We start from the raw sequence: 16,911 nt of genomic DNA, 5'->3' as shown, positions 1-16,911 counted from the left end.
AAATATCTTTTCATGTAGGAATATAAACAAACTTTATTAAAGCCCCTTATGATATCACTTTCCTGATTGCCTCCTTAATGCCTCTCCAGAATCCTATTGAAAATCAAATTTTTCATTCAGCTCTGGTCTTTTCATCACAAAGGCCTGAAAAATCTGTTCCTTGAAAGACAATATTTCTGTAATATCATATTCTATAGCCTTCCAGTCCTTTAATGTAGAAGCTATTAAATCTTGTGTTATTCTGAATGAGGGTCCACTTGAATTGTTTCTTTCTGGATGCTTGCAATATTTTCTCCTTGACCTGGGAGTCCCACAATTTGGCTATAGCACATTATTACATTATATACATTATTTCTCTGTAATACCTCCAGCCAAACTGGCTTTCTCTCTCATCACACAGCGCTCCATTTTCTATATCTTTTAAATGCACTCCACTGTTCACTTTCGCTTTATGTATCCCTCTCAACTGAGAAAGAACTCAAGGAAGGACTATTTTCTGCATGAAGCCTTTTCTGACTCCCACAACTGCTAAGGCCTTTTGTACCAAATTACCTTATTTTTAACTACTATGTATTTGTATGCATATTGTCTTCCCCAACAGGATGCAGCTTCTCAAGAGTAAAAGTTGTTTCGTTTTTTTGTATCTCTAAAGCCTAGTATAGAGAAGTGCTGCTTAACTACTTGGTGACAGCATTATCCTATTCCACTTAATCCTTCAGAGAGCTAACATAGTACCTTCCTAATATAGAGTTATGACCACATCGTTCTCCCTCTCAAAATACTGTGTGTCCCCATTATCTTTAGAGTACCAACTTCTTAATCTGGAATTTGAAGCCCTCCCGCAATCTGGCACCAATCCACCTTTTTCCAATTTTAGCTCAGTCTTCCTCCCCTTACACAATCTATATTCCAGCCAAAATGAACTGACAGATGTTCTCTAGCTTGTCTATCTTCTGCCTTTGCATTCATGCTTTCAAATCCCACCCCACCCCAGATTTGGAAATCCCTCCCTCCCAGCCCCTAATTTTACTGTCTTTAAGGCCCAGAGCAGGAATCCCACATCTCCTCTATAACGCCCTCCCTGTTCCTGACAGTCTCCACAAGGCCCAACTCCATGATCAATCCCTCATATTCCCTAAACTGCTTTGTTAACAACAGCCAACAGGCTCTACAGATCTCAAGTCCAAGAACACACTAGGTTCAAGGAAACAGTCCCATGCTGCACTTGTGTCAAATCAAGGAGAGCCTTGAGAGCCAGTCCTCTGGGCCTTCCTTAACCTGTGCTCCATTTAGGAGATGGGACTGCATTCTCAAGATGGATGAATTGGGAACAAAAGACATGAAAATGAACCAGAGGAGAAGAAAGATGGCAGGAAGTGGCACTTATAAGAGACAAACTTGAATGAATAGCTCAGAGCAGGCAACTCTTGCCCAGATGATAAGTACTAAGTATATGCTACTGATAGGAGTGATAGGAGCAAAAGAAACAACAGAGGATCCCAGAGAGAAGGAACAGCTTCTCCTTATATCAGTTAATAATGCACATGATTTGATGTCTATACTATGTCTATCACCCCTCATTCTAGGCTCAATCTTGGTTCTTTTGGCTAAGCTGACCAATTCAAATGCATGGTTTCCTGCCATCTGAATCCCTTCCTCATTTGTCACATCGCCAGGCCAGAACCATACTTAATCCAGATTATCCCACCTGCTTTCACCATTTCTACCCACATATAAACATGGTAAGGAAAATCACACACACGTCAACTGGGCCCAAGATAAATTTACGTTATCTAATCTTACATAGACCCTCATTGCAGCAATCTTGTCAAGACCAAGTCTTCCTCTGTTCTTCATCCTATGTTCTCCTGTCTCCTGAAGGAGCCTGACCATCCATCAGCCCATCTAGCATCTTTACCCTCTGCTTCACTCCCTGCCACTCGCAAACATGCTTGGGTCCCCTTCATCTTAAAAAAAAAACAAACAAAAAAAAAAAAAAACCTTCACTTGACCTTAACATCCCCTGAATTATGTGGTGCTGACTAGAATCTGTTCAGGGTTCTGCAAAGTAGAAGGAAGCTAGAGGTAATTGGGAAAGAAGAGAACACATGGAGGAGGAACACAGAGCAGTAGGTGCAGCTAACACAAAGACTACATTTGTGTAGAGGAGCAAGAAAGGATGCTAGGATACTAAAATAAGAGTATCCAGCAGTGAAGATGCTGGGCAGCATAGTGGATAGAATGTAAAGTCTAGAATCAGGAAGATTGGAATTCAAATCCAGCCTTGGACATTTACTAACTGTGATCCTGGGCAGATATTTAACCCTGTTTGCCTCAGTTTCCTCATCTGTAAAATAAGATGGAGAAGAAAAATGGTAAACTATTCTAGTGTCTTTACTAAGAAAACCATAAGTGAGATCATGTGATACAAGGTAGCAACAGAAAAGTTAAAAAAAAAAAAAAAAGATTAATTCAAAAGCAGAAAAGGTATGCCAGAGAAAATGATACATCAAATGCCCAGAAAGAAACAATGTGGTTAACAATCCAGTGTATCAAATGGAATATTAATTAAATGTTTCCACATATTTGTTTCTCTGTGCTTAGGGAATAAATAAATATAACTGAGAAATTACCATCAAATAATGTCCAAAGAATAGCAAAGAAAGTGAAACAGTCTTCAAATAGAAAATAGGTGACCATTCGTTGATTATATGATAGTGAGAATTCCTTTCCAATGTTAGTTGGAAGAAATGGTTACTGAGGTCTCTCAAATTCTGATTTTGCAAGAGCAAAAGAAAATGGAATGTCAGAGTCATGATCAGAACAGGACAGAAATTCTCAAATCTTCCTATCTATCCCGAATCATTTCTGCTGATGTCCAGGCTCAATCTGAGGGCCATTTTAAACATTTCAAGCTGAATGTCCAGTTGACACATATGCAAATCTGAACTCATTACCTTGCCCTGAACCTTCCCTATTGCTGCAAAAGGCAACACCATCCTTCCAGTTCCTCAGGCTCAAAACCCAGGTGCTAACTTGGATTCTTCACCATCCCCCAACCCCAGATCTACGCTGTTGCCAAGATCTGGCAGTCTCACCTTCTCAACATCCCCCAACAGCTTCTTTCTCTGCTGTGACCCTGCCACCACTCTGGTGCAGGTCTTCTTCATCTCTTCACACTAAGCAACAGCCTCTTGATTGGCCTCCTGACCAAGTCTTTCTCCATTCCAGTCCATTCTCCAATCAGTGATCAAAGTGATTTTCCTAAAGCACATGTTTGACCACACCACCTTTGTGTACTGAATAAACTATCCAGGCTCCTTATTGCCTTCAGCATCAGATGCTCTGTTTGGTGCTCAGAGTCTTTCATAACTTGCCTTCTCCTTTCCTGTTTTTATACCTTACACCCTCCCAAACACATGTACTTTTTGATCTACTAATACTTGCGACTTGGCAATTCTATGTACATAATATACTCAGCTAACTGTATCTGGATATCTATCTATCTATCTATCTATCTATCTATCTATCTATCTATCTCTCATCTCAGCTCTGGCATTTTCTCTGGCCATCTCTCATGCTGGGAATGCTCTCCCTTGTCTCCACTTATAGGCTTCCCTTACCTTCATGTGTCATGTAAACCACCATTACCCTTCCCTCTCCCTCCATGCAAGCCTTTCCCAATGCCCCTTAACTCCAGTGCTTTCTCTCTTTTGATCATTTCCTAATTATCCTGCATAAAGCTTGCCTTGTGTAGCATTGTTTACATGCCATCTCCTATATTAGACTGTGAGCTAAGGCAGGGACTTTCTTAGGCCATTCTTTGAAACTCCAGAGTCTGGCACAGAGCCCGACACATAGTGTCACTTAATATGTTTGACTGACAGACTGAAAAGAAACTGAACCAGAAGTACTCATTTCCTTCCTTATGTTATTTGTCTCAAATACTGTTTCCCATCTGAGAGGTCATCTAATCCAATCTTATTTTACAGATAAAGTTCAGTGACAGACCAAAGTCATAGTTAGTCACAGAGCCAGGATATGCCTCAAACCCTCTGCCTTTATATCCAGGCGAGGGGCTCCAGAATAGAAATCAGTTGTGTCTCTAGGAAATATGCAGTAATTACCAAAAGAAAAAAAAAAAGAAAAATGCAAGATGAAACAAAATGAAAATCAAAAATAAGAATGATCTTTAGCAAAGTAACTAACTCCCAACAGTGCCTATTTCTCAACCCATTGACATAAATGAAAAGTCACTTGTGTGTTTAGTTTTGAAAACAGATTTTGGATTCAGGTTTGGGGCATAAGAATGTCATATGATGTGTTATCAACCCTAGAAGCCCACGATGGTTAGCCTGAAAACCAAGGGCAAATTTATAGTGCTGCTCAGTAAGGCAAGCAGTTCTTGGGAGTTTCCCAAGCCCACTGTGGCAAGACTTTAACACATCTAGCAATGTCAAAGAGCTCTCCAAAACATTCTATACTGGAGGACAAGGTATGGCAGCTCCTCACACAGTTACAATTACAGTTACAGAAAAGGACTCTGGCCTCTTCAACAAAAGAAAGTAGTTTTTAAAAACTCATACCATACACACAACAGATTCCAGGCCTTTAATCTGGTTCCTTCTACGTTCCCTTGCAGACAGTAATCTCTGTGAAGGTAAAGGATCATCTTCTAAGGGAAAATACCTCTCTCCATTAGTCCCTGAAAAATGTAAAATAATAGAAAGAAATGTTAAACCCTCAGCCACATGCAAGTCTTTCTACTAAAAAGCTTCCATTTGACAGCATTTTTTAAGTGAAATTTCAGTTGTATAAAGATCCTCATGAATTCAGTGACAATAAACAGAAATACTGCTAACTTAAAAGTGATCAGTCTATCACTGATACATGGTAGAAGATATCCAGTTTTTAATAAGCCAGGCATTCACATATTCAAAAACTTCAATCCAAAGATTATTTTATAGCCAAATCTCAACATCCTACCCCAATGTAAAATATTCCTATGCTTAGGCTGAAATAAAACATAGAGGAGAATAAGGCTATTTCAATTTTTAACTCTGTTTACATGCTATCTTGAAAAAGGTCATCCATGGTCTGTCCTTAAGATCTGTTAAACAAATATTTATTTAGTCCCTGATATAGATGGTACCACAAATGATGCTAGCTATTGTGAGGGATATGAATTTTTCTTTCTCTCAGAAAAACCAATGAGAAAATGATCTTCGAGGGAAGCAAATTGACACTGTAATGTCAACTAAATCTTTAACACTTCTAAGGAAATATGAAGAATGAGTCTGCCAGAAAAGGAAATGATTTTGTTCTTCCATTTTGCGGGGCACCAGGAGCTCTGACAGGTGGGGGGTCCTAGCATCACCTGAGCAGACTATGTGCCCCAGGGTGGTACAATGAAAAGATGGCCAACTCTAGGTCAGAAGAATTGGATTCAAGCCCTACCTCTACCATTAGGTGTGTGATATAGAGGAAGCTAATGATAAAACAATAAGATTAGACTGGATGACCTCTTGGATGCTGCTTCTAGCTAAAGATCTATGATCCATGAACATTCACCCAGGAAAGGGGAGGAGGAATATGTTTACCAGATAGATACAAGCTAGAGAAGGACAGATCACAAACACAATATAAGGAAAGCTCAATGATCAGATAAGGTTGATGTTGATACTCACTTCTCAGAGACAACACACACACACACACACACACACACACACACACACACACACACACACACACACACACACTGCAAATGTCCAGTCAGACTAACCTAAGTAACTTGCTAAATGATGATTTTAATAAAATTCTGAAAATAAACCTCTATGCTAGCCATTTCCTGTAAACTCCAGGACAAAATTCCTCATAATTCAATATAGGGCTCTATTTTTAATTTGTAATGACCATCAATCTAAAAAACCATATGACTACCAGCATGCCAAGTCAAATACAGTATGACATCTTAATACATAAAGGAGGTTATTTTAAAGAAACAAGAAGTATATGTGTTAGAGTATTGGCTGAAGATCCACACTCTTCAATTTTCCTGAGGATAACTTCCTCTTATGAGTAATCCTTCACTGTCCTTGCCTTCATAACCTCTACCAAGGAACCCATGGTATTGCACCATGAATTTCTTTGACATGTCTATGCAACACAAAGACACTCACCCCATCTCCACTGTTTCTAGTTCAGTTTCAAAACTTTCTGACTTCATTTTGTCAGTCATTTTACTGTGAAATGACAGACATTAGCTGCTGCCGATATGTCCTTCTGTATCTCATTCTTGCCTCTGAAAAAACTTAGCTACTACAGGGGGATGATTTCAGAGTCTAGGGAAACTCTTCACCCTGCCTGGTCTGACTGGCAGATTTCTTTGATTTAGCAATAAGCAAGAGAACATACTCGTCTATTTTTCATAACTAAGAATATACATTTTTCTCCAACAAGTATACTTTTTTTTTTTGTATAACCATCTGTGTTTTATGAATAGTCATCTTTACATTCTGTTTCACACAAAAATAATGGTAAAAATTTTTTTGTGCCAGGCTCAGGACAGATGTTGTCCACCATTGTTATCTGGGTGCTCATTTCACTCTTCTTTAATGCAATATTATCTGTCCCAGAACTCAAGAACCCAGATTGGTGAGTTATGACCCTTTCAGGTTCCTAAAAAAATTCTATTCTAATGTTTGGTGTCAGAAGTGGGATTTTTGAGGCTAGCACACCCAACCCTGTCCCAGGGAATAAAGATGGAATGAAATGAAAATTTCCTAAGACCAGGTAAGAATTGTTTTTGCCTCAAAATTTACTTTCAATTTTACCTCTGACTCAAAGAAGGGTTTAAATGGCTAATGTTTTGGAAGGAATTTCTGAAGGAAATCTTTTAGTCTAAAAGGAAAGCTTAGTGTTCAACCTTTAGCGCATAAGCCGTAGACTAGGGCTGTGCACTTCTCCTAGAGTTCATATGCCAGCGTGGAAAGGAATTCCTTTATCCCTATGACCTGAGCTGTTGACCACTGTCTTGTATTATTTATGTGTTGTTTTTGTTGCCATGCCCATGGTCTGACAATTCACCCTCTGCCAGAAAAAAGTATTTTTAGGGAAAAGATCCAAGAAAAGCACCTGGCTCAGAGAGGGTAGGAAGAGAAGGTCTGAGCATTCTCAAAAGAATGAAAAAGGCACAAAATACCCCCAGTTTTAGGCACACCTTTAGCAACTATGAGTACAATTTATTTCCAAACCAAGAAACATCAAAAAGTCTAAATAATGAGGACTTAAAATTTTGTCATGCATCTAACAGATATACATATGAATATTCTAGTCATTGATAGCCACATAATGACAGGAGTTTTAGTCCTGTTAAGTTAATTTAATGTAATAATTTATGAACATTTCCCATTTTAAGCAGAACAAAAAAAATTAGCAAAAGAGCACTGACATCTTAAAGTGAGAAATGATAAGAGACATAATAACAAAGGAAATCATTTTTCCCAATGTGCAGAAATTGATGGCATTATAAACTAATTAGATGCTAAATTTGTGACTGAAATGTAATTCCCTCACATTTCCATTCAAATTTACAAATGGGAATTTTCGAATTGTGGTTTCAATGTTTTGTTTTACAAATGCTTAATCTTAGTGAGCTTTAGAAATACTACTTTGTAGAATTAAAAAAAAAGAAAAAGCTTTTTGAAGATTACATGAAAACAATCCTCAGACTTTTTTATTACTCTTTTTTCTCTGGAGAGTGACAGATTTATTGGTTGATAGTGATATAAAAACACTTAATTGTCTAGTTAAACTAGAAGCAAAGTTGTCTGAAAGAATTAAACCCAAAGCAAAAGTTTTACAATTAATTAAAAACTTATAAGTAAACTTGTATTAATTTGCAAAGGAGAAACTGAGTGGAAGACTAATTACATAAATAGATTGGGAACTAAAGGTAAGAGGAATTGAAAAAATATAGTGAAAGTTAAATGTCAGAATAAAATGTGACAGGGTGCCATTACGAAGAAAAAAGAGTAAGGCAGAGATATAGGAGAATGGGTACAATGACAAAGAAAATTGATAGCAGACAAATACAAAATAAAAAGGTTGGATTTGCAAAAAAAGAGAAATTTAAATATATTTTTAATCTTTTTAAGATAAGGAAGATATGAGAAACTTTCTCTTCTGGTAAATTTGTAATCACTCTTTGGAGAAATACAAACAATTCTGAAATTTTTCATGATCTCTGAGCCTTTTTTCACTGATATGGATATTTTTGATATGGAAAAACAGAACCACTGACAATAGTCTATCCAATTGCTTTTACTAAATGGAAAATATAAAAATAAATTTGCAGCATGGAATTAAACATGATATACTAAAATTCTGTACTCAAAAAAACAGAATCAGAAAGGCATATTCTAGTTTTAGAAGGAGAGAATGTTCTGGATTTTGTAAAATTTTCCACATTTTTGCTTCATCATTGCCATAACCCTTGTTGGAATAAGCTTCCTATTTTGTTGTGCAGTCTTTCAGTCATGTCCAATTCTTTGTGACTCTGTGGACCCTACTGTCCATAAGATTTTCTTGGCAAAGACACTTACATAGTTTGAGATTTCTTTGTCATTTCCTCTCTAGTAGATTAAAGCAAACAGAGGTTTAAGTGATCTGCCAAAGATCATAAATTTAGTAAATGTCTGAGGCTGAATTTGAATTCATGTCTTCCTGTCTCCAGGACCAGTGCTCTATCCACTGAGCCAAATATGAGCCACCTCTAATATTCATTCATAATTTAATTACTATGTAAAAGAAATTCTCATAGACCACACAAGTTATAATAATACAAGACTATCACATTAAATGTGTGGCTACAAACTAATTAAAAGTAGTAGGTCCTGAGATGTGAACTGCTGACAGCAAATAGTCCTTAGAAAAACTGAGATTCTGTAAGATAACAGTTGTAAATACAGATCCAAAAGTGGATTTATCCTATTGTGATGTACAGTCAGTTCTCATTATAGTATAATTGGTGATGTCTGACTTCCTACAAGAAAACCTTAAGGAAAAATAAACTTTATATTTGTCACTAAGACAATATGGTTAACAAATACAAAAATAAGTTTGTTAAAAGTAAAATTGAATGAAAATTGCTCTATACTGATTTTTAATGCAGTCAATATAGAATGCCAAAACATATAAAACAAATTAATTCATTTCCTATGTTAGATAATTCAAGTATGCATTCAATTAAATTGATGTTATTTGACTGGCAAAAAAATTCTGTTATTATTATAAAGTTTCTGTATTTTCTTGTACTGTGAATTTTGGGAAACCAACGTGTAAGAAATATTGTTAAGAGGATGTCACTATTGTATCATTAGAAAAAACTCCTTTGTTTATAATTTCCCAGCATTCAGATTAGAAAAGTTATTAGAGACTCTTGTCATAAGGCTTAAAACCTGTCAAATGTTTAACTGGGTATATTTTGCTTAATTATTACTATTTATTGTAGTTACAATTCAAAAGACCTTATAGTAAATTCTCCTTATCTCTGCACTTTCCAGATTGTTTGGTTTCTTCTATTTGGGCAAGGTCACAAAATCTTCCTTTGAGCCAACTCAGTCTCAACAGACCCCAGTTTTGAATATTTTATTTTTGCTTTTAGAGTTAATATTTGTAATAACTTAAGAGATAGGATGTCTGTTAGTCTGGAGGCTTTCAGTGAGTAGCCAGCATTTTTCTGGGTTTAGAGTAAACCATGATATATTCAATATCAATGTAGAATTCCAGAATGTCAATATTTTCTTGATTTCTAATGATTAATAATTATCACAATGAATTTAAAGAAAGATGTTTTAGAAAGCCTTGATAAATTTTCTTATTATAAAATGTTAATGCAACAACATGGAAAAATAAAATAACTACATGGATCTAAGTTGTGATTAGTGAAATTAAGATTTGAGCTAAATTCTTAAGATTGTATTTGTTATTATTCTGAGTTTTAAATTCAGATGTAACTTATGAAACATCCTTAAGTCAGTAATATATGATTCAAAGGAAATGTCACAAGCTGCTCAAAGAGACTGAGTCATGTCCAGTTCTTTGTGACTGTAGACCCTACTGTCCATGAGATTTTCTTGGCAAAAACACCTACATAGTTTGCCATTTCTTTGTCATTTCTTCTCCAGTAGATTAAGGCAGATATATTAAGTATTTTTTACTTACAAGTACTTTTTACTTACTTATTTTTTACTATGCCTGGGAAGGTTGAGAAGATAGCCTTAAGAAGGCAATGACAGAATCTTTACTCAGTTTCCTCACTGTACTATTTCCTTTTTCAAGAGGCATGTTTCTCACACCTAGTAATCCTAAGTTTGGCTATAATAGCCTGTGAATAATATAGAACTTTGATGCATAACTGACTTAGCCCTGAAGGAATACTCCTGATAGTACTAACTATGTTTCTCCTTCCTTTCATAGAAAATCTCTGGTAGGTCAATTATCAAGATTCTTTTTTATATAATGATTTTGTTGCTGCAATAGTCAGGCATTTCTGAAGTGCTATAATGTTTTTATTTTTTACTATTCTAATTTTATGAGCACTATTTATTTCAACTTCCTAATCAATTAAGTAGATGAGCTTAGACTTGCCATTCCTTGCTAAAAGACATAATACAGGTCTGCACAGGATATATTTTTTAGATGTTATATTTTCTTATCTAGTTGTAATCACTGAATGAGCACTGCCTCAGACAAACTGAGACCTGTTAAAGATCTTAGCTTAAGAACACCAAGATCTCCCACTGAATCCAAGGTCATCTCCATTCATTCAGATCTATACTTGGGCCAAGGGACCCAGATCACTCCTCTAGAGAAAGTAAGGTTGCTTGATTCTGTGTGTGACCCTCACTTAAATCATTTGCATGTCATGGTCTTCAAGAACAAAAGACAAACAAGAGGATTTGAAGATAACAGACAAATAAAGGGGAATAGGACAAAGAGGGGATGTGATAGAGATGCAAAAGTTTTAAAATTCTAAGGGAGTAGCAAACTGTAGTTTAAGAAAAGAAACAAGATAACTGTTTCCACCAAGTGAACTACAATATATGATTGGCTTCCAAATGTTTCTATTAAACATAATAGAAAAAAGTCAAGTAAAAATGGTCTTAAGATGATTTGAAAATTATTTTAACCTTGGAGCAGGTTCGAAAAAGCAGGATCAAAGAAGAGCAAAGTGTTGAATTTCTTTATGTCTGACTGATAATTTGGGGGGAGAGTGAGGAATAAGAATATTGCCTATAAAATATATAGGCTTTGACTTTTATATATTAGATAAATAGATAATACATATTATCTATAAACTCTCAAAATAGATTAAGGATTTTACATATAAAACTGCTTTAATTGATGTAGAAGGGAATCCAATTCCTCATGCATCTTCTTTAAAATTCTTCCTCTAGCCTTATAGATAACATTATTCATCTCATATTGCAGGAGTCAGGTAAAGACAGAATGAGCAAGTGGTATGTGAAAATAAAATTCTCTGAAATATTCAGATAACATTCAAAATTATGGGTAGACTGCATTGATGGTCTTCCTACAGCTCTGCTATTTATAAGGTTAGCTCTATAAGATCTAACAGGTATTTCCCACATCAATTAATTAGTAGAAGGCCAATGTAATTAATTTTGTCAGATTTTATTAAATCATATTAAATTTCATCTGTAGATTTTTAGCAGCTTTACCTAGAGAAGTGATGGTCAAGGAAATACTCTCCACAAATTTGTCTTAATAACAAGGATGAAAAGGCCCATTCTACATTCTAATAATAAGTAACAACCTAGTTAAACACACCAGAATATTGATTCAGGGATGCAAAACTCTTGATTTTTAAGTAGGCCAAATCAGATCTTTTATTAAGAGTGTCAAGGACTACTGCTGCTCATGATGCAAAATTTCCAGGGGAAGAGGTCTCTTAGAATTCCAGGGAAGTATCAAAGGGAGGAATTGTGAGAAGTGAAGAAAACTACTTCTCCCTACACACTCCCCCCTTCTCCAACAAACTCCAGAGATTATATACACTCAGCAAATTTCCCAAGGATAGTTAGTTCCAATGAGTAATGCCTTTTCATGAATTTCCCTGACATATCTGTGTAATACAAACATAGCTCACTCCACTTCCACTGTTTTTATAGCCTTGTTTTGAAGGGTACTGAATTCAACTTGTCAGTAATTTTATTGAGAGCTGAAGGACAGCAGCTGCTACACGTGTCCTTTAGTGTCTCATTCTTGTTTCTTATCAGTCAGTACAAAAAACAGCTTGCTACATGTGGAAGATTCCAGAATATTAGGAAAATTCTCCTGACTTTCTGGTCCAGCAAGCAGATTTTTTTGATATGTCTACTTAGATAACTCCTTTAACTTATCTCTCAAAATTGAAAATAAAACAAAATATTTTTCTCTAACAAGTATGCTAATTTTTTGTAATCACCATTTTATGAAGTCATTCATTTATGCTTTTTTTAAAATTCTATCTTAAGAAAAGGTATATAAGGAATTTCTTGTGCTAAGCTTACATACACTGGCTAGCAGGAATAAGTGTCTCCTCACTTTACTCTTATTTGACTTCTTTATTCTTTGTTGTTCACTCATCTAACTCTGTGCTCCCATCTGATTTCCTTTGCAAAGACATGGGAAGAATTCACCATTTCCTTTTCCAGCTCATTTTATAGATGAGGAAACTAAGGCAAACAGGGTGAAGTGATGAAGTCAGATCTGACCTCAAGAAGAGTTCTTCCTGACTCCAGGTCTGACACTCTTAACAACTGTAACACCTAGGTGCCCCAAGTGACACCTTACTTTATTATCTGACATAGGCCTTAAGAGCCAAGATTAATGACAACCAACATCATGAGCCATAATCCCCAGATCTGCTTGTCAAATACTAAATGAACATTCTATTCCTATTAAGTATTTCTTACAAAGATGATGGAGCACTACAATTTCTTTCTTCCTTACCTCTTTATTATGGGCCACAACTTGAAGCAAGGTGCTAAATCACTGGAATTGATAGAAACATGATTGTGTATTTAGTACTTACTAGAGTTCCACAAGATTGACACCTTTAAGAGAGCATATATAAGCTAGGAGCCTCAACCAGGAGATTCACAAGCCAGAGAAGGCAGTTTAAGCTCTCGGAATCAAGGAGAGAGATAGGCCTCTATTAACACTAACTGGGCCCCAGGAAAAGAGAGCAAGACTTTGAAAGAGAAAATAAAGGATTTGGACTTTAACTCCTGGCTGCATTTGGGTGATTACACTGAAGTGAAATTAAGGCTGCCTTCAGAAGCCCCCTAAGAAACCTGCTCCCACAGAACATTATATTTTAGAGAATATTATACCCCCCTATTTATGACACAAGAGTGGAAAAGATTTTGCTATGCCTATTCTACTGATGTCATCTCATGTTATCATGAATCAAGGACTATAATTAATAGAATAATCAATGATAGTCAACAATTATCTTTTATTAACACTATCACTACTCCAACTGTAGCATTTTACAAATCCACATGTAATTTAAGATAACAATAAAAACAATGGTGTAGATTTTTATAGTATTTTGATTTATACACTCTTTTCCAACCACAATCACAAGATAGGCAAATGAGTAGACACAAAATGATTTCTCTATGGTTAGAGCCAGGATTTATAATTCAAGTGAGTTTCCTAATTTCAGCTCTATCTATTGGTTCTTTCCACTATACAAAAGTCTGGCTTTCTTTGTTAGGAACTTTAAAAACGTTAGGTCACACTTGGAAAAAATAGAGCACTGAATTTGGAATTAGAAAGACTCCAGTTCAAATCTGGTTCAGACACTTTACTAGTTGCTCCATAAGTTAATTAGCCTCTGTTTGCTTCAGTTTCCTCAACTATTCAAGACAAAGAATATTAACAGTTCTTAAATGCAGGGTAACCATGAAGATAAATGAGATGACACTTGTACCTCATGCCTAATATACTCAGGCCCTTCTAGGGCACAAGCTTCTTGAATGTCAGGCTTGGTTCCTTCCCTCTACTCCAAGACTTCCTAGCTTCCTCCAAGGCTCAATTCAGGTCCATCTTATACAAGACATTTGCTGATAAATCCAGTTATTAATGTTCTATCCCTTTTGTCATTTCTTCCTATTGCTATTATTTTGTAAATATTTTACATTTATTTTTTTTCAGTGTATTTGTTTTAATTGTCAAATGGAATATAAGCCTTTGAATATAACACTTTAAAATGTATTTTATATGAAGGTTATGGAATATTATTGCTCTGTAAGAAATGACCAGCAGGAGGAATACAGAGAGGCTTGGAGAAACTTAAATCAACTGTTGCTGAGTGAAATGAGCAGAACCAGAAGATCACTATACACTTCAACAACAATACTGTATGAGGATGTATTCTGATGGAAGTGGAAATCTTCAACATAAAGAAGATCCAAGTCACTTCCAGTTGATCAATGATGGACAGAAATAACTATACCCAGAGAAGGAACACTGGGAAGCGAATGTAAATTGTTAGCACTACTCTCTATCTACCCAGGTTACTTATACCTTCGGAAGCTAATAATTAATGTGCAACAAGAAAAAGGTATTTACACACATATATTGTATCTAGGTTATATTGTAACACATGTAAAATGTATGGGATTACCTGTCATCGGGGGGAGGGAGTGGAGGAAGGGAGGGGATAATTTGGAAAAATGAATTAAAAAAAAAATGTATTTTATATTTTTGGCACTGAGCACAATGCTTGGCACATAGTAGACATTTAATAAATGTTTAATGAATTTGCTGAATATTTGAATCTCTATTACATAGCTTAGGGACTGGTTCATAAATATTTATTAAATTGTTATTGGATAAGATAAACTATATTTCAAAAATAAATGTATAAAATACTTATATTACAATAAACATATTCATCTTAATTTTAATATAATACATATTCACAAAAAAATCCAAAAGTAAATGAAAAAGATAAAATGATCAATCATGACTGAAAAGAAGATATGAGAGGAAACTTCCAATCCACCACTTTGGGAAAGGGAAGTCAACAGATGTTTTATAATATACCTTTTTATGTATTAAATATTTGTATTGATTTTCCCCCCTCTTTTTTGTCTTTTAAAAAACACTATTGGTTATATAGGATGGCTCTCTGGGAGGGGGAGAGAGAGGTCCTGGAAAAAATTATGATGGTATAAAAAATAAAAGACAACAATGAAAACTTATTTTTAAATTTTAATACAACACTGAATTATTCTATTAGCTTAGTAATTTGTTAGAAATTTACCAAAAAGAAAATTTTTATTAAGCCCATTATGTTATAAAATATCTTGGTTAATAAAGGGGATGATATATTTAAGTTATATACTTGTAATAAATATTTATAAAACACTTAATAATAAAATTGTATTGAAAATCACTTAAGCATCCATATCAAGGTTAAATTATGTTCAATCTGACTTTGCTGTAAAGTGAATGTTAATGGTAGGTAATTGTTTACAAACTGGAAAGTACATGAAAATATCTGATTATTCTCAATCAAAATTTACCAACACAGAAAACTGCATTCTCTGATCATAATGGATAATTATTAAATTAGATGTATTAGCATCAAGTAGTATGAAGAACATCACCATACAATTTTAAGTGAATATAGCTTAGGTAAAGACAAAATAAATTTACTCACCAATAAAAGCACTCTCAGATTCCAAAAGAGAATTTTTCAGGAAATCCCTAGTTTCATTCCTAGTCTATAAAAGAAGTCATAAAGATTGACAATAAACATACTAGTGTGCCTACTCTTACTAAATCCAGTCTTGGGCAGTACATCAGAATCACTAACAGAAAGCACAAGTTTGCCACAACATAAATGATTGAAAGAAAAATCTATTAATGTGGCAAATGAGTTGACAAGGTATAGAAAGAGTGGTTCCAACTCATTTCCCCAACTCCTCTGCTACCATAAAAGAGGAATATATGAAGGTCAGCCACAAACAGTAGAGATCAGCAGGAGCCCATAATATACTAAATACCACAACTAGCTTAGGATGAACCTTTCTTAATATCATTAAGGCCACTTTTATTTTTTTTATTCACTGAACAAAACCTTAAGTAAAAGTCACTTCAGTTTCCTGAGTCTCAAGCTAAACTGGATGATCCCTAAGATCCCTTCCAGTTCTAAAATTAAGTAACTCAATGAACAAGAAATAAAAAATATAGCCAAAAGTAAAAAAATTTTAGTCCAAACTTTGCTGAAAAGAACATAATTTACCACATAAAACTTTAAGAACTAAATGACAGCTTAAATACTCTTTTATCATGCAAATATCCATAAAATATTTATCAAGATAAAATACATACATTTTTACATGATTATTTTGTGTCAGTAAAAGTCTGAATAAGATGTTTTAAAATGCTTTTCCAGCATTAAAGATTGTTTGCAGGAGGAAAGATTACATTTATTTTTAATCATTCAAAAGAATATTCATGCATGGCCCCAAACCAGAAATCAAAGCTATAAAATTTTATACAGAAATGCTCCCCAAAATATTATACTGAAGTGAAAAAGTGGGGGGGGGGGACTATTGGTTTCTTACCATTCTAGTATCTTGTAAGTTAATGCCAGGACTTGCATCAAGGTCAACTGTACTCAACCCAGACCAAAAACAAAATAACAAAATTAAAAGTACTGAAGCACAAACACAAATATATTTTGAAATAAATTAGCATCTTTCTGCACATGAAAATAAAAGGCTGCCTTTCCATTAGAAATCTATTAGTTATATTATCACAGATTAGAAAAGTATGCTAATATTAAGTACTTCCTTATTACTGTATCAGCCACAATTCTGCTAC

General features: G+C 35.0%; 1 protein-coding gene across 14 annotated transcripts in view; it reads right to left on the bottom strand.

The window, feature by feature from the left end:
• CSPP1 (centrosome and spindle pole associated protein 1) overlaps positions 1 to 16,911 on the bottom strand; it is a 125,091-nt gene that overhangs the window by 8,530 nt on the left and 99,650 nt on the right. For 13 of the 14 annotated variants that reach the window (XR_012484336.1, XR_012484335.1, XM_074278826.1 and 10 more), the window contains 3 exons: positions 16,653 to 16,699; positions 15,743 to 15,806; positions 4,587 to 4,705 (listed from right to left, as the gene is read on the bottom strand). Coding sequence is in view for 12 of the 14 variants with exons in the window: in XM_074278826.1 (XP_074134927.1) it covers positions 4,587 to 4,705; positions 15,743 to 15,806; positions 16,653 to 16,699 (230 nt within the window). In the remaining 2 variants the exon portion in view is untranslated. The remainder of the gene's footprint in view (positions 1 to 4,586; positions 4,706 to 15,742; positions 15,807 to 16,652; positions 16,700 to 16,911) is intronic. The other variant, XM_074278829.1, reaches the window with a different exon arrangement.

The sequence above is a fragment of the Sminthopsis crassicaudata genome, chromosome 1 (genome assembly GCF_048593235.1).
Source record: "Sminthopsis crassicaudata isolate SCR6 chromosome 1, ASM4859323v1, whole genome shotgun sequence".
In the NCBI taxonomy this organism is placed as follows: Eukaryota; Metazoa; Chordata; class Mammalia; order Dasyuromorphia; family Dasyuridae; genus Sminthopsis; species Sminthopsis crassicaudata.
The sequence above is the reverse complement of the archived record's forward strand: the minus strand, read 5'-3'. Positions and strand labels throughout refer to the sequence as shown.